Below are 18795 nucleotides of genomic sequence, written 5' to 3'. Positions count from 1 at the left end.
ACTTCCTCCACTATTTACCTCTATTTTAAATCTAGTCTTAAGGTGCGCAGATTTGCGGAAGTAGTAATTCATGAGCACTATTCTTTCGAGGTGCAGTAGTGCAATGTTTCTCGGTTGCAGTTATTTCAATATCTGTGAACCGAATCTGCTTCCGCAGTATAATTCAGGGAATTCAAGATGACAGCTTGTTAATTATGTACCAAATACGCTTCCCGAGTGTCCAAAAGGTGCAATAGTACCTAAAATGTTACATTTTCCCCCCATAAGATTTTGTCTAAATGCACCCCCCCCTGTAAGGGGCACTTCTGTTCATAGCAACGTAAACAGAGTTTGTACACAAAACAAATGTACTAAGTGTAACTACTGTATAAAATTTCATAAAAATCTGTCAGACAGGACAAAAGTTACTAATTTTGTCTAATTGTGCCCCCCTATAAGGGGTAGTTACACTTAGACCAACATAATGAGAGCTTGTATACAAAACATACATGCTACCTGTAACTACTTTGTAAAATTTCATAAAAATCTGTTAAATAGGAGAAAAGTTACTAATTTTGTCTAATTGTGCCCCCTAAAAGGGGTAGTTCTCCTTATACCAACGTAATCAGAACTTGTATACAAAACATATATGTTCCTTGTAACTGTTTTGTAAAATTTCGTACAAATCTATCAAATAGGAGAAAAGTTACTAATTTTGTTTAATTGCGCCCCCCTATAAAGGGTAGTTCCCCTTATACCAACGTAACGAGAGCTTGTATATAAAACATACATGCTACCTGTAACTACTTTGTAAAATTTCATAAAAATCTGTTAAATAGGAGAAAAGTTACTAATTTTGTCTAATTGCGCCCCCCTATGAGGGGTAGTTCCCCTTCTACGAACGTAATCGGAGCTTGTATACAAAACATATATGCTACTTGTAACTGCTTTGTAAAATTTCATAAAAATCTGTCAGGAGAAAAGTTTCTAATTTTGTCTAAATGCGCCCCCCTATAAGGGGTGGTTCCCCTTATACCAACGTAACGAGAACTTGCATACAAAACATATATGCTACCTGTAACTACTGTGTAAAATTTCGTAAAAATCTGTTAGGTAGCTGAAAAGTTATTGGTATGTCCCGCTAAATTTGCATTCTAGACCACTGTGTGCCGGTTCAAGTAGAAGATAACTGGACCAGGTATTGTAATTACTAGGCTATAGTTTAGTCTCTTTTTTACCCTAAGTAAACATTCAAATATATAAAGATTCATTACAGTCAGTATTTTCTCTTGTTTAAATAACGGTCTGCAATGAGCAATGAGTAGTACAGCCACATCTACCCAGAAATTCAAATTTAGATTGTCCCCAGGCACGTAAGTTGCGATATGATGAGGAGACTGATAAAAAATTCTGCGTCTGACGCAGTGGTTAGTTGTCCAATATCTCAGCAGATGGCAGAAGTATACAGGTTTGCTTTTCTGGTAACTATACAAAATGTTTCATATTAATCACAGTCTACTATATACAGTCACGAAGCTTGAGTTTTGAGGGTGCTAGAAACAATAGATTGTGACGGCACTATTTTGCATTGCCTGTAATGAGGCGATATTAGCGATCCTAGTGGTGAGCAACTATCTAATGTTAGCATATTTACTACGTATTGAGCTTCGCGACTGTATATAGTAGACTGTGTTAGTATGTATAAAAAGCTTAAAGACGTAAGCAAAGAGGAGGAGTCACGCCGGGAATAACAGCGTCGCGACTATAATAACTTCAACACAATAAAACGTCACTTACCATGTTTTACTCCTGAACCCCTCATATGATCTGTCTGCACTTCATCCCAGATAAGAAAAAAGCCGATGTAAACAGTTATGGATTGTCCTCGCAACTGCACTGTTTGCCACTTCGTCCCTGTAGGATAACAGTGACGGAGATGTCGGAAGTGAGTTCTGAATCACACTGAATAACGAATTTCTACGTTTTATTTTGTACGCGAATGGACCAGACGATTTTGATTTTGTATGTAGCCTATGTTGAATTTAGATCTGAAACTGGAAAATACCGGTAGCTAATATAGGCCAAGGCCTACTCTTTTTTATATTGTTTTTAAGTTTTTCACAAAATGAAAAAAAAAAAAAAGTAATTTAAACGTTCTTATATCTACCTATGATGTAGAACTCCATAAAGGTATTCAGTTCTAAAAGGCCTCCCCTTGCAACTCACATCAGGAACGTCCATAATTAGCCGTCAACAATAGTCAGCTAACATGCTAGGAGACCACTGCCGCCTATATCGTTTTGCAATGACAGCAATATCCTGGTGAAAACGTTCTCCGTGTTAGGGTAGGTACACGTTGGAGCAACGATAAACGATAAAAGAAATGACCTAGAGACGCTTTGATATTATCAAAGAATCAAGTGTTCATATCGGAGCAACGAGAATGCGGGAAACGAACATTTTGATTTATCAGTAGAAGATATTCTATACAGCCACTTAATGAAAGAAGATATATCGGAAATATCAGCTGCTAGGTTCAAGGTTAATATAACTTAAATACGTACAAAATTGAACCCGTTTCTCATTCCAAAGGTAGTACCTATAAATTCGTTGTGCTGTGATTGGTTATTGCGATCACATAATGTATCACGAATAAATACACAACTGATCAATTTGCCAATATGTACAACAATTAATTTAATATGCCGAAATAATAATAAATCGATTAATATTCGGATATATTGATAACCACCGGTCATTATACAGATCATTATTATCTTAATCAGAGATTATATGAACGATAAGAGCGAAGAAAATGGAACTTACCTTTTTCGTCGCTTTTATCGTGTATCTTCGCTTTTACCGTTACTCCAATATGCACACCTCAATGACAATGCATGCTTCAATTCTCTCTGATACAGCATCGCTGCTTCTTTTATCGTTCATTGTCGCTCCAACGTGTACGTACCCTTAGTCAATTACGGCGCCCGAATTGGGAGGAAAGAAGTCCGAGTGGGAATGTAGAAAATGTATTTTCAATCGTATATTACGTCCTAAAGTTTCATATGCTTTTTACATGTCCTCAATGATTTTTCTGAAGCTTTCAGCCTTTACTTTTCTGAGACAAACACAGTCTTGAATTGCACCCAGGCTGATTTCTCATTGTCAAATGGTTCTTCAAACAATTTTGTGTTGCAATATGTCAGGGATTTTTTTATACTCGCTTTAACATCTCTGGTCATGTCGCGAATTAATCTTTTGTATGAAATCCGAAGGCCTGTGTACTATTGTTGAGACTGTTGTGAACTAGATGGCGTCTGCAGTTTGTTATGAATGAAGCCGGTGATATTCAGGGATGGTTTGGCCCGAATTTCCTGGCATTTGCCTTATGGTTGAGAGAAAAGCACGAAAAACTTCAACCAGAAAATTCAACCCGACTGGGAATAGAATCCAGCCCTCTGCATAAGAGACCAGCATGCTGATCTCTGCACCACAGGGATTTCTGTGCTAAAAAAAAATATCATCTTTAAATTTAGCTTCACTTAATGTTGGAAAGTTTCCCTCTCTGTTTAGTCTTTATCATTAGGCATAACTTTATGTGAAACGGTCGTAGCAAAGATTTGTCTTTCCCTCGTCTTTCATCCCGGTGACCAGGACTCGAACCCCGATCACATCGTGATGGAATTTATGGTCGAACAAAGCAGACGTCGCAGAGGGTTTTCTTGGGACACTCCCATCTCTCTCTTCATGCCAGCAACACTTTTCACCTCCCCCTCATTTCATCTGTCACCGGCAATAAGTGGGAGTGGTACGGATTGTCGATGCTGGGTTTGGGGCTTATCAGATACTCGTTTGGATGTGGGCTGAGGTAATTGATTTGTTATCCAGTAACTTACCTTTAAAATTTAAAAGGCGTCAATTTCCGTTACGTGTTACTTTCGCAATGACCATTGTCAAATCGTTGAACCAGGGTTTTGACAAAATAGGCATTTACTTATCTCGGCGCTTTTCCAGCCATGGACAACTGCTAGCTGGCATTCAACAGAGTTAAATCTGTATTGCAAGTACATCACATCAAGGTCAGTTTCCACGCATTGGAGGGTGTTTCTCAAAGAACACAGATTACATTGATATGTTAAATTAACAATGAATACGGTAATTAACCGCAGTGATTTATTGAGAATTTACGCGTTATGGCGATTTCGACATGAATTTTGCTTGTTCAAAAGGAGATTGGGGGTCGAATGCATAGTCGTCACTTATAAAATGAGGAAACAAGACTTGTGATGAGCTTTTCCTCAGCACTTATTTCAGATCATATTGCATATGCCATCCTAACTGAAGATGGCTCTGGCATTGATCATTCCCTTGACATCGAAAGAAATATGGCAACATGGCTAGACGTGAGCGCTTTCGTACATTCAATTGTTTTCCAGCGTCTTAAAATTGTTAAATCTCATTATTATCGTACACAAATGCAGAAGTGAGTATTATAGAGCTAAAATTATACAAAATGTCGAGAAAGCATTTTACAGAAGAAGAAAGAAATGAGCTAAGAGAACTTGTTATAAAATATAGAGATATTGTCGAAAGTAATAAATCGGACCATTGTTCTCTCCAAAAGAAGAAATTGACACGGGACAAAATTCCACTTGATTTTAATGCAAACTCCGGAAATATTCCTGTAAGTACGGTAAATCATTTTAATTTATTTTTCAGTTATTTTTATGGTAAACAATGTGGAAGTTGTATAATTACGCAAATTTTAACAGCTTATTCCCTGGGTAGAATACAAACGAAATGCAAATAACATTTTGTTGGGACACGAATGCCTTTCAAAAAAGTACCACTCAAACCTACCAGAAATGGTGCTGTAGCATAAAATCTCAAAGCGATCAGTATTTTCAGCAGTGGTGAAATCGGTAAGCCTCATGGTTGTATTGTGAATTTTAATGAGAGACACCACAATATCAACAACAGTGTTCTTGTCGAAACGGTATCTCCTCTTAAATTGTTGATCATTGTATCTCTAAAAGGTTTTCCGTATCTCTGATATAACTTTCATTTTGCCGAAACACATTTTCATTTTCATTACAGGACTCAATAAATTCATCAAAATCATAATCACCATCCATTGTATACCGAATCTGCTGATTACAATGCATATGAAGAAACACTTAAGTTGACAAGCTGCCTTATTTGAATAAGTGTTCACTTCAGTGGGAGTTATGGATTGGAAATGATTATAAGCAACTGCTTAAGAGTTTCCCTACGATATATGTCGACTATGAATTCGACTCTCGATATTGTAGCTGTCAGAGGTAAATTTTTTTTTTTTTTTTTTTTTGCCACTATAGAAATGTAAGTAAGCAGTCATTGCTATACTTACGTCTTACTGTTTGTTACCAGTATTAAGATCACATTGTATTATTCGTTAAGATTGAAAAAATACTAATTTCAAAATTTGTACTTTAAAAAAGCATTATTTAAATAAATACTATTGTAAGAATGTTTAATTTGTACTTTATAAGACAATATTTATATCATTATTACTTCTTTAGGTTCAATGATGTCATTGGAATTTTTCCAACTATCATCTTTGGCTGCTGAAGTCCTCATATTTCAAAGAACATAGGACCCGAGAATTCCGCGGGCTGCATGGAAACTGTGTGACCCAGGTCATGAAAGAAGAAGAAGAAAGAAAACTCGAAAGTGACATGGTGACTTCCAGGAAAGGATGGTTAAACAATATTTTTATGAATAATGTAATGTGATGTGATGTGATGTGATGTGATGTGTGACGTATTAAGAAGTGTGAATAAAAGTGCTGAAATCGGTATGACCTGTAAATTGCTGCAAATGAGACATTAGAAAGTGAGTTGAGGTTAACTGACAGTGTCTTCTTTAAACCTGCTACGGTACTGGATTCGCCTTCTCCCCGAAGTCTCGGAAAGTGGTTGGATTCAAGAGGACTTCACTACAATTAGTACTACCGTGAGTTGTAACACTTTCTCCAGGCTTTAAACTACTTGAACTATTCAGAAACTCGCAGACCTCCCTAGACAGGCTAGAGTTAGTAAACTGCGATATTAGTGTTTCTGGCGACCTACGGAATTGCTAGTCACGTGGGCAATTATTTACTTTAACTGACAGCTCGTTTTCTTAACGAAATTTATTAGAACTTCTGCACTTGAATGGGGGATTACGTACAAGCTACTGAAACTGAGCGGAGAGCTATATTTTAATGTTTATCTAGTTGTATTTACGAGTATAAGCTGTGGAATCTTGGATAGACTTCAGTGTGCACTATGGCAGACAGAGTGACTGAAGTTGATGTGTTTGGAGTTTGCCGTATTAGGGACATATTAGTGTTAGTGTCAGATCGTGGGGATCGTGTTGCGCTGTGTTTTACCCTCCGCCGGCATATATTTCCGTAAATATTGCGTGTTAAGTTATAAGTTAGGATAGATGAGTGAGTAACTAATTGACGTGAGACAGGTATATGACAAGATAAGGTTAGAATAGGTTAGATGAGGTGATAGCTAAGTGATGTGAGGCAGAGGTACGTGACAAGAGAGGTTAGATTGGATCAGATGAGGGGATAGCTAAGTGATGTGAGGCAGAGGTATGTGACGAGAGAGGTTAGAGTGGATCAAATGAGGGGAAAGCTAAGTGATGTGAGGCAGAGGTATGTGACAAGAGAGGTTAGAGTGGATCAGATGAGGGGATAGCTAAGTGATGTGAAGGAGAGGTATGTGACGAGAGGTTAGAGTGGATCAAATGAGGGGATAGCTAAGTGATGTGAGGCAGAGGTATGTGACAAGAGAGGTTAGAGTGGATCAAATGAGGGGATAGCTAAGTGATGTGAGGCAGAGGTATGTGACAAGAGAGGTTAGAGTGGATCAGATGAGGGGATAGCTAAGTGATGTGAGGCAGAGGTATGTGACAAGAGAGGTTAGAGTGGATCAGATGAGGGGATAGCTAAGTGATGTGAGGCAGAGGTATGTGAACGAGAGGTTAGAGTGGATCAAATGAGGGGATAGCTAAGTGATGTGAGGCAGAGGTATGTGACAAGAGAGGTTAGAGTGGATCAGATGAGGGGATAGCTAAGTGATGTGAGGCAGAGGTATGTGACAAGAGAGGTTAGAGTGGATCAGATGAGGGGATAGCTAAGTGATGTGAGGCAGAGGTATGTGACAAGAGAGGTTAGAGTGGATCAGATGAGGGGATAGCTAAGTGATGTGAGGCAGAGGTATGTGACAAGAGAGGTTAGAGTGGATCAGATGAGGGGATAGCTAAGTGATGTGAGGCAGAGGTATGTGACAAGAGAGGTTAGAGTGGGTTAGATGAGGGGATGGCTAAGTGATGTGAGGCAGAGGTATGGGACGAGAGGTTAGAGTGGATCAGATGAGGGGATAGCTAAGTGATGTGAGGCAGAGGTATGTGACAAGAGAGGTTAGAGTAGGTTAGATGAGGGGATAGCTAAGTGATGTGGGGCAGAGATATGTGACAAGATAAGGTTAGAGTAGGTTAGATGAGGGGATAGCTAAGTGATGTGAGGCAGAGATATGTGACAAGATAAGATTAGAGTAGGTTAGATGAGGGGATAACTAAGTGATGTGAGGCAGAGGTATGTGACAAGAGAGGTTAGAGTGGATCAGATGAGGGGATAGCTAAGTGATGTGAGGCAGAGGTATGTGACAAGAGAGGTTAGAGTGGATCAGATGAGGGGATAGCTAAGTGATGTGAGGCAGAGGTATGTGACAAGAGAGGTTAGAGTGGATCAGATGAGGGGATAGCTAAGTGATGTGAGGCAGAGGTATGTGACAAGAGAGGTTAGAGTGGGTTAGATGAGGGGATGGCTAAGTGATGTGAGGCAGAGGTATATGACAAGAGAGGTTAGAGTGGGTTAGATGAGGGGATAGCTAAGTGATGTGAGGCAGAGGTATGTGACAAGAGAGGTTAGAGTGGGTTAGATGAGGGGATAGCTAAGTGATGTGGGGCAGAGATATGTGACAAGATAAGGTTAGAGTAGGTTAGATGAGGGGATAGCTAAGTGATGTGAGACAGAGGTATGTGACAAGATAAGGTTAGAGTAGGTTAGATGAGGGGATAGCTAAGTGATGTGAGGCAGAGATATGTGACAAGATAAGGTTACAGTAGGTTAGATGAGGGGATAGCTAAGTGATGTGGGGCAGAGATATGTGACAAGATAATGTTAGAGTAGGTTAGATGAGTGGATAGCTAAGTGATGTGGGGCAGAGATATGTGACAAGATAAGGTTAGAGTAGGTTAGATGAGGGGATAGCTAAGTGATGTGGGGCAGAGATATGTGACAAGATAAGGTTAGAGTAGGTTAGATGAGTGGATAGCTAAGTTATGTGGGGCAGAGATATGTGACAAGATAAGGTTAGAGTAGGTTAGATGAGGGGATAGCTAAGTGATGTGGGGCAGAGATATGTGACAAGATAAGGTTAGAGTAGGTTAGATGAGGGGATAGCTAAGTGATGTGAGGCAGAGATATGTGACAAGATAAGGTTACAGTAGGTTAGATGAGGGGATAGCTAAGTGATGTGGGGCAGAGATATGTGACAAGATAAGGTTAGAGTAGGTTAGATGAGGGGATAGCTAAGTGATGTGGGGCAGAGATATGTGACAAGATAAGGTTAGAGTAGGTTAGATGAGGGGATAGCTAAGTGATGTGAGGCAGAGGTATGTGACAAGAGAGGTTAGAGTAGGTTAGATGAGGGGATAGCTAAGTGATGTGGGGCAGAGATATGTGACAAGATAAGGTTAGAGTAGGTTAGATGAGGGGATAGCTAAGTGATGTGGGGCAGAGATATGTGACAAGATAAGGTTACAGTAGGTTAGATGAGGGGATAGCTAAGTGATGTGAGGCAGAGATATGTGACAAGATAAGGTTAGAGTAGGTTAGATGAGGGGATAGCTAAGTGATATGAGGCAGAGATATGTGACAAGATAAGGTTAGAGTAGGTTAGATGAGGGGATAGCTAAGTGATGTGGGGCAGAGATATGTGACAAGATAAGGTTAGAGTAGGTTAGATGAGGGGATAGCTAAGTGATGTGAGGCAGAGATATGTTACAAGATAAGGTTAGAGTAGGTTAGATGAGGGGATAGCTAAGTGATGTGGGGCAGAGATATGTGACAAGATAATGTTAGAGTAGGTTAGATGAGGGGATAGCTAAGTGATGTGGGGCAGGGATATGTGACAAGATAAGGTTAGAGTAGGTTAGATGAGGGGATAGCTAAGTGATGTGGGGCAGAGATATGTGACAAGATAAGGTTAGAGTAGGTTAGATGAGGGGATAGCTAAGTGATGTGAGGCAGAGATATGTTACAAGATAAGGTTAGAGTAGGTTAGATGAGGGGATAGCTAAGTGATGTGGGGCAGAGATATGTGACAAGATAATGTTAGAGTAGGTTAGATGAGGGGATAGCTAAGTGATGTGGGGCAGGGATATGTGACAAGATAAGGTTAGAGTAGGTTAGATGAGGGGATAGCTAAGTGATGTGGGGCAGAGATATGTGACAAGATAAGGTTAGAGTAGGTTAGATGAGGGGATAACTAAGTGATGTGGGGCAGAGATATGTGACAAGATAAGGTTAGAGTAGGTTAGATGAGGGGATAACTAAGTGATGTGGGGCAGAGATATGTGACAAGATAAGGTTAGAGTAGGTTAGATGAGGGGATAGCTAAGTGATGTGGGGCAGAGATATGTGACAATATAAGATTAGAGTGGATCAGATGAGGGGATAGCTAGTGAGAGAAGCTGGAGATCGCAGACAAGATCAGAGACATGTATATTATTACTTTCCACTCATATTGATAGTTTCTATATTATATTCCGCAATGCAAATTAAATAGTTTTCGTCGAGGAAAAAAGTCTTTTAGGCAAAGTAGGCCTAAATAATTGCCGTGACTTGTTCACAGGGTTGACATGGTTAAAACAAAACTTTTTAAGGAGAGTGTTCAAAATTGTTTAAAATAATATCCGTTGTTTAAAATGTTAAAACACAATATTTAAAACTACTGTATGTGATAATATTAATTGTTAAACCAACAGTATTCTCTGGTATGTTTATTATTTATTTCGTCGTTAATAATAAACACTGTTTAAAATTATATAATGAGAACATGTCCTTTTTTTGTATCCATACAAGTTATTTCTCTGGTTTTCTGGTGGCTTTATTTTATCCTATTTATTTACAACATAAAATCATGTTTGTGTTGTATTGAGACTTTCATAAAATTTACAGCTACGAATATTAGCTGTGGTGCTCCTGATTTTATGGAGCTAAACTTTAACTTTTTTCCAAGAAACATTATTATTAATAAGGACTTTTTGTAGGATATATAGTGCACACAATCTGAATGCTGATATCAGCAAGTAGGCCTACCATCTGAAGCAGGTTTTGTTATATGTTATATCCACTGAAAAATGATTTTAAGATGCTTGAATTTTAAAATATTCTAGTCTTTTTTACTTTTCTACGGACTTAGATTAATAGGCCTATTTCAAAATGAAAAACTCAGCTACAAAATAAAATTTTCAAAGTACATCACAGGGTACCAATTTTTTCTGTTGTACCACTGAGTTATTTAACCACCAAACACCACTTCTGCTTCATGAAATATTTTGATTGTTGAGTGCACGAAAAAGACATGGAAGTTCAGCAGCCTTCTTTGTGTACAAGTGATTATTTGATCATGATCACTTACTCACTAATCGATACTCAACAGTGGCATCGTAAGAAATCAGAAATCCGGATATTCAGTTTGATTGGAAATGTGTCTTTGTGTGGTCCAAGTAGTAAATGGTAAATCCACAGTAAACGGTGTTTTAAATCTGCCGTCTAAATATTTAGGGAAGCGAATTTCTCATGATGAGGAACCTTCATAAAAAGGTATTTAATTAAAGAGGTGGAAAGATGTGTACAATTGGTTGTGCTGATGTGGAATAATTCCTCTTAAGCTCACAATAAACTACAAGAAGTGGTCAAACAGCAGAAACAGATGTCCCACTGTTTTAATGAGTTGTTAGAAAGAGACAAACAAATCCCTAATGAAACAGCCCACCTCATTCCTAATACTTCTCCAACAAATGACGCATAAAACTAAAAAAAGTTTCCTATCCATTGTTCAAGAATTAAAACAGAAAATCAATATCCCGAATTTAAAAGAAAAACTTACAAATTAAACCAAACCCTTTAACTCTATTAAATATAGAATATAATCTAAATTTAACAGAAGAAATACTGAAATCAGAAGTAAACACTGAAATACTGAAACAATTGTCTTTAGAGACAATATTAGGTACCCTCCACAAAACTGGCTTCATTTATACACCGACGGATCCTTGATCTCCAGAGAACAAGGTGCCGGTGCAGGTGTTACGTGCTGTCTCTTCTCACTTTATAGATCTCTTGGGTATGGAACAACAAGTTTTGATGGTGAAATCATTGCAATAAGTGAAAGTCTCAGGAATCTTCTATGCCACATCAATAAATTTAAGAATGCAGTTATATTGTCAGACTCCAAAGCAGCTATTCTATCAATAGTCTCTAAGCACACACCTTCATCTCAAACAGCAGAAATAACTAAAATGCTCTCTCAATTAATATCACTCAATAAAAGAATTGTATTCCAATGGATACCATCCCATTGTGGAATCCTGGGAAACGAGAATGCGGATGCTTTAGCAAAGAAGGGCAGCACTGCTACTTACAGACCTGTTACTAAATCTACGTATTACTCTGTGAAAAGATTTATTAAATCTACATACTTAGACTTCAACAAACAAAATTTGATAACACAATCCCAAGGGAAAAAATGGAACTCTCTGCATCAAAATCCACAGTTAATTCCCGATTTACCACGAAAATCGTCTGTAGCTGCATTTAGATTGGCAATAGGCCATGACTGTTTGGCCAAACACCTGCATAGAATTGGAATATATCAGTCCCCTAACTGCCCATTGTGCAACCCAAACCAAGAAATGGATTCGGAACACCTCAAAATCTGTGCTTCAGTGGCTGACCATGATAATATCTTTGAAAAATATTGGAGTGCAAGAGGTCAAATGACTTTATTGTCAAACGCCTGGCATTAGAAAACAACAACAAATGACGCATATCTTGCTGAAGACAAGTTTGTGTCGTACAGCCAGTCGGAACGAAATCCAGAAAAAACGCCTTGACACAATATTATTCGAGGTCTACCTGGTGTTACCACTCCGCTAAAGTCTTCGGTAGTGCAGCTGTTCCTGTAGGCATCTGTAACTTGCTTCAGGTTAATTGACAAAATAAATTATCTTCAATTAAATATTTTAATTATATTTATTGTAAAATGATGAGAATATATTATCTTGAATTAAATGTGTATAAATTACTCTCGGGAACAATAATGAAATATGCCCGGTCTCATATACCGATTTTTTCTGTAAGTGTGATTTTAATGTATCTTTGGGGTTAAGGGTTAAAGATGTGTGGAATATTCACGCTTAATTGAAAATATTACATAAACGAAACTTATTGAAGTTTCACTGTTAGGGATGGAATCAAACTGATGTGAGGATATTCACTAACAAATGATCTCTTTTATTTGTACTGTGTAACTAAAACTACATTACGAACATCAATGAGGTACGATTATAAATTACTGATACAAACAATTTTAGACGAACTTTAGGGTCTAGTCCATGTTTGAAGGATTGCTAGGATAGACGTTAGACGTAGTGCCACATGTTTACAATAAATTAAAGCTAATCTTTGTGCTCTTATTTGATGAAATGTAATGATAACAACTTTCCAGATGATTAATGGAATAAACTGGAATGAATGCGGCAGTGAAAAACTGATTTCAATATTATAAAATTAAAAAATCAGTTTCATCTATCGTATCAATTGAGATTAGACACGCCATTCAACATTGAGGAGCAGGAGAGCGACCCCGGCTTGGTGCACAGCATCGGTTCGGATTTCTGCTCCTCCGTTGTCTCTCGTTACCCGCTGGAAGAATTGTTGAGATCTGTGCGACAGTCTGTGTTGTTGTTGCCCAGGGCCTGGATGGGCAGAAGCTTCTCGTACGGCGGTCTGACTCCCAGGGCCATGCCGTCCCTCACCTGCAATCATGTGCCACACTTTTCAATTGCACCGCGAAATCTTAATTGCAGAGTTCAGGATTCTGAGAATGCAATAACAGCAAGATTCAACTGATCTTAATTCCAACAGCTACATCGTCGTCACCACTGAAAGAAACAGGAAGGCTTCAAGGATATGAGTCCTTCTAGAACAGTGATGTCAAAGCAAGCGCATTTTTCTGACCTTGACGTCGTGCGCGGGCAGCAAGCGCTAAGTATGGAAAGAGGAAGGGTTGTGTACATGAATAAGCAGCCTGTTGGATTAAGAAAACAGTGGTGCACAAACTTCAGACGGAACGTGAAATTTTATGTCGTTATTTTTATATGGCTTCTTTCTGTTTAATATTATCTATATTGTCTGTAAAACAAAAGTACTAACACTGATTTCTTAATATTGCAGTTGTGTTTTAAATCTTAATAACATAATAGAGAGTTAAGAAGGAATATTCACTTAAATTCCATAGTAGTATAATATTATACTGTATTAATTGGATGAAACACATCATTCATAAAGAAAGTGATATTCCAAAGAAAGAGATTGAGTATGACATGATAAGTTGGAATTTATATCGATGGTATCTTTAGCCTTACAAAAGTAATCAATAAACTAATCAAAACAATATTACAGTACAAAGCAAAGTTACCTAGGTACTGTATCTGTTTTAAGTGTAACTAATATTGCATAACAAAACTCTTATCGCATTATGCTTTTAAGGTGATATTTGTGAGCAACTTCCTATCATCAGAATATTAAATTATTTTCTCTAAATCTGCTGAAGCTATAGAGCTGACATTTTTACAACACATGGGCACGTATCTTTTGCTTATGATGTAACAGTAGTTGCTTTGTTAATTCATTTGCTTACAAACAATTTCCATGCGAATATTTTCAAAATTTTCAATACATCATCTTCAGTAATACGTATATACGGTATATTAGATTTACGAAAACATTCTGTAAGTCTACTAAATAAATAGGCCTATACCTGAAAATTTCACTTTTCTATAAAAACAAGTTGAGAAAATATTTCTTTTGAATAAAAAAAAAATGAGCATTAAAATTAAAACTTACATTCTTATAATGCACTTATACTTCTCAGACAAATCTAAAAATTACCATGGATACAGTTTTAATAAGTTCTCTTCCCTTTATCTATTGAATCAGTGCTGGCCATCCCTGAATATAGCTCGACCAAGCGGCATATACCACCTCTTTCGTCTGTCTCTTTCCTTTCCGCTGTAAAGCGCTCAGGCTCTCCTGAGCTCTAAAGCGCGCGCTTGCTTCTACGGGCATCAATTGACATGACTGTTCTAGAAGTTGGACTGTACTAGATGGAATAAAATCTTTGCGAACCTTCTCCACTTGTTTGAAGACCCGTATCAGGTTAAGGCCGGCCAGCTTCTTGAGATCCTCTCTCGTCCATTTCGGTTCTCCGGGTCGAGCCGCCGCTAGTCGGTCGAAGAGATGCGGGTATTTGGACACGTCCTCCAGACCGGCGGGCATTCTGGAACGTAAAATGTACCGTCATTTCCCATAACTATGGTCCTGGAACATAACTATGGTCCACGATACACCAATCAAATAACAGTGTAGAAGTAACAGAGACTGTTCGTAGATAGCTGCAGTGACTTGACTTCAAAGTACAGTACAGCAAAAATATAGATAAACGAGGTACTACGTTATGGAGTACAAAATTTGAATGTTTGTTTCGTGGACCATAGTTATAGGAAATGACGGTATGTAACGACCGTAACAGAAACAGCAGTTGAGATCTGCTAGAACTCTACTCGTTTTCGGGGCGAGGAGTTTTCGCCACAAACTCTTCGTCAACGTAATGATTTGCCATAATTTGTAGCAGAATTCATTTCCATGCAAGAATGACACGTAACAGTACGATATTGGTAAAGAATATCCATCTTTCGCCCTTCAGAGTTCTAACATATGTCAGCAATAATTTCCAGTTCATCGAGGAGAAAGAAATGTTTTGCGATACTATAACAACAAAAACAATGGAAATGTTTCCCGACACCATACAATTAAAAAAAAAAAAAACATGGAAATGTTTCGCGACACTATAAAAAAGAAAATATAGGAATGTTTCACGATATTATAAAAATGTAAATGTCTCGAAATATTATAAAAATAGAAACCATACAAATTATTTATTTTATTTGGTTATTTTACGACGCTTTATCAACATCTTAGGTTATTTAGCGTCTGAATGATATGAAGGTGATAATGCCGGTGAAATGAATCCGGGGTCCAGCACCGAAAGTTACCCAGCATTTGCTCATATTGGGTTGAGGGAAAACCCCGGAAAAAACATCAATCAGATAACTTGCCCCGACCGGGAATCGAACCCGGGCCATCTGGTTTCGCGGCTAGACGCGCTAACCGTTACTCCATAGGTGTGGATACCATAGAAATGTCTCGCTATATTATAAAAATATAAACCATAGAAATGTTTCGTGATATTATAGTTAGAAACCATAGAAATTCTCGCGATATTATACACTTAGTAGAAATCATGGAAATATCTCGCAATATTATACAAATAGAAACCATAGAAATGTTTCGAATACTATAAAATAGAAGCCATGGAAATATTTCGCTATATCATAGAAATGTCCCGCGATATTATAAAAATAAAAATAGAAACCATAGAAATGTTTCACGATACTATAAAATAGAAACCATGGAAATATTTCGCGTTACTATAAAAATAGAAACCATGGAAATATTTCGCTATACCATAGAAATGTCCCGCGATATTTTAAAAATAAAAATAGAAACCATAGAAATGTTTCGCGATACTATAAAATAGAAGCCATGGAAATGTCTCGCATTATTATAAAAATAGAAACCATAGAAATGTTTCGCGATACTATAAAATAGAAACCATGGAAATATCTCGCGATACTATAAAAATAGAAACCATGGAAATATTTCGCTATACCATAGAAATGTCTCGCCATATTATAGAAATAAAAATAGAAACCATGGAAATATTTCGCTATATCATAAAAATGTCTCGCCATATTATAGAAATAAAAATAGAAACCATGGAAATGTCTCGCATTATTATAAAAATAGAAACCATAGAAATGTTTCGCGATACTATAAAATAGAAACCATGGAAATGTCTCGCATTATTATAAAAATAGAAACCATAGAAATGTTTCGCGATACTATAAAATAGAAACCATGGAAATGTCTCGCATTATTATAAAAATAGAAACCATAGAAATGTTTCGCGATACTATAAAATAGAAACCATGGAAATGTCTCGCATTATTATAAAAATAGAAACCATAGAAATGTTTCGCGATACTATAAAATAGAAACCATGGAAATGTCTCGCATTATTATAAAAATAGAAACCATAGAAATGTTTCGCGATACTATAAAATAGAAACCATGGAAATGTCTCGCATTATTATAAAAATAGAAACCATAGAAATGTTTCGCGATACTATAAAATAGAAACAATGGAAATGTCTCGCATTATTGTAAAAATAGAAACCATAGAAATGTTTCGCGATACTATAAAATAGAAACCATGGAAATGTCTCGCATTATTATAAAAATAGAAACCATAGAAATGTTTCGCGATACTATAAAATAGAAACCATGGAAATGTCTCGCATTATTATAAAAATAGAAACCATAGAAATGTTTCGCGATACTATAAAATAGAAACAATGGAAATGTCTCGCATTATTGTAAAAATAGAAACCATAGAAATGTTTCGCGATACTATAAAATAGAAACCATGGAAATGTCTCGCATTATTATAAAAATAGAAACCATAGAAATGTTTCGCGATACTATAAAATAGAAGCCATGGAAATATCTCGCGATACTATAAAAATAGAAACCATGGAAATATTTCGCTATACCATATAAATGTCTCGCCATATTATAGAAATAAAAATAGAAACCATGGAAATGTCTCGCATTATTATAAAAATAGAAACCATAGAAATGTTTCGCGATACTATAAAATAGAAGCCATGGAAATATCTCGCGATACTATAAAAATAGAAACCATGGAAATATTTCGCTATACCATAGAAATGTCTCGCCATATTATAGAAATAAAAATAGAAACCATGGAAATATTTCGCTATATCATAGAAATGTCTCGCCATATTATAGAAATAAAAATAGAAACCATGGAAATGTCTCGCATTATTATAAAAATAGAAACCATAGAAATGTTTCGCGATACTATAAAATAGAAGCCATGGAAATATCTCGCGATACTATAAAAATAGAAACCATGGAAATATTTCGCAATACCATAGAAATGTCTCGCCATATTATAGAAATAAAAATAGAAACCATGGAAATATTTCGCTATATCATAGAAATGTTTCGCGATACTATAAAATAGAAACCATGTAAATGTCTCGCATTATTATAAAAATAGAAACGATAGAAATGTTTCGCATTATTATAAAAATAGAAACCATGTAAATGTCTCGCATTATTATAAAAATAGAAACCATGAAAATGTTTCGCGATAGTACAGAAATAAATACACTGTGCAGAATCAAGTGTATGGTTAATTAGAAAATTAGGCTGAAAATCTGCGCAACCTGGGCACCTACGAATACAGACACGAACCCAGGTCTAAATAGCAGCATTCCATCCCTTAGCCACTGGATAGGCTTGCCAGACTTGCTAATGGCAGGAATAGCGATACGTCTTAATTTTTCACTTAATTTGCAAGAAAACATCCATCTCATAATCCAGTCATGCTAGACGCTGCTCACCGCTCCACGCCGTCGTAGTCCGCTCCTATGCCCACGTGGTCCACGCCAGCCTGCACACGGACGTGGTTGATGTGGGCTGCCAAAACAAGGAGCAAGTTGACTAGATTGTTTTGTTGTGATGTCGAGTACAGCGAAAGTACATTTTCATTAGTCACAGGTAACCGGGAACTGGAAATCTGGTATACAGCAGCCACATTTTGCTTTATATCTCATCAATTTTAAAACTGTCCGTTTCAGTATCGTAAGACAGCTTAAGGAAACTGATGGAAATAATCTGTAAATTTTAATATTCTAGTGAACGTATCGTCCGTTTACAAGCAAAACACGTTAAGTGAAAAATATTACTTCTGACTTAATGTATGTGTACCATATCAATTTAGAGTTGGAAAGTGGAATTCACTTAAAGAGAAGCAGAGTATTAAAAATAATATTCTGAAGATTCAGTTTTGTTAGGAACTTTCAAACGCCTTTTTCTCTGAAGTAATATTTTTAACTTAATCTGTTTTGCTTGTATACCGACGATATAAACATTTTAATAAATAATTTTAAAGAAAACATCTTGTTAAAATGTTTAATGTACAGGGTGAACCTTAAGTAATGGCATTAATTTCGGGGGTTAATCTTTGAGATATTAAAAAAAAAAGTTTAATACAATTTTTCTAGTTTTTGCTTCCTTTTCGAGATGAATTATTGGCAGAATGAATCTTTCTGAAGAACAAATTCAATATGTTGTACTGTCAGAAAGAAATTAATATGCAATTGCGCAGTTCTGCAGCTAAGTGGGACGGCACTCCAGTCAAGCAAAGCGCGGAACATCTCGTGCTTTCCAGGCAGCTGATGACAATAAATTAATAATAATAATATTAATAATGATTT

At 36.9% G+C, this 18795-nt stretch overlaps 1 protein-coding gene and 1 long non-coding RNA gene across 2 annotated transcripts in view; one reads left to right on the top strand and one right to left on the bottom strand.

The window, feature by feature from the left end:
• LOC138713923 (uncharacterized) overlaps positions 1–18795 on the top strand; it is a 130234-nt gene that overhangs the window by 6560 nt on the left and 104879 nt on the right. The window contains exon 3 of the long non-coding RNA XR_011336011.1: positions 5541–5973. This is a non-coding gene — a long non-coding RNA (uncharacterized lncRNA). The remainder of the gene's footprint in view (positions 1–5540; positions 5974–18795) is intronic.
• Positions 12578–18795, bottom strand: part of LOC138713921 (dipeptidase 1-like) — an 84583-nt gene continuing 78365 nt past the window's right edge. Inside the window, exons 9-11 of the mRNA XM_069846459.1 lie at positions 17920–17995; positions 14495–14645; positions 12578–13122 (exon numbers count right to left, since the gene is read on the bottom strand). Coding sequence (XP_069702560.1) covers positions 13003–13122; positions 14495–14645; positions 17920–17995 — 347 coding nt within the window. The 3' untranslated portion in view covers positions 12578–13002. The remainder of the gene's footprint in view (positions 13123–14494; positions 14646–17919; positions 17996–18795) is intronic.

This window comes from Periplaneta americana, chromosome 14 (assembly GCF_040183065.1).
Source record: "Periplaneta americana isolate PAMFEO1 chromosome 14, P.americana_PAMFEO1_priV1, whole genome shotgun sequence".
Classification (NCBI taxonomy): Eukaryota; Metazoa; Arthropoda; class Insecta; order Blattodea; family Blattidae; genus Periplaneta; species Periplaneta americana.
The sequence above is the reverse complement of the archived record's forward strand: the minus strand, read 5'-3'. Positions and strand labels throughout refer to the sequence as shown.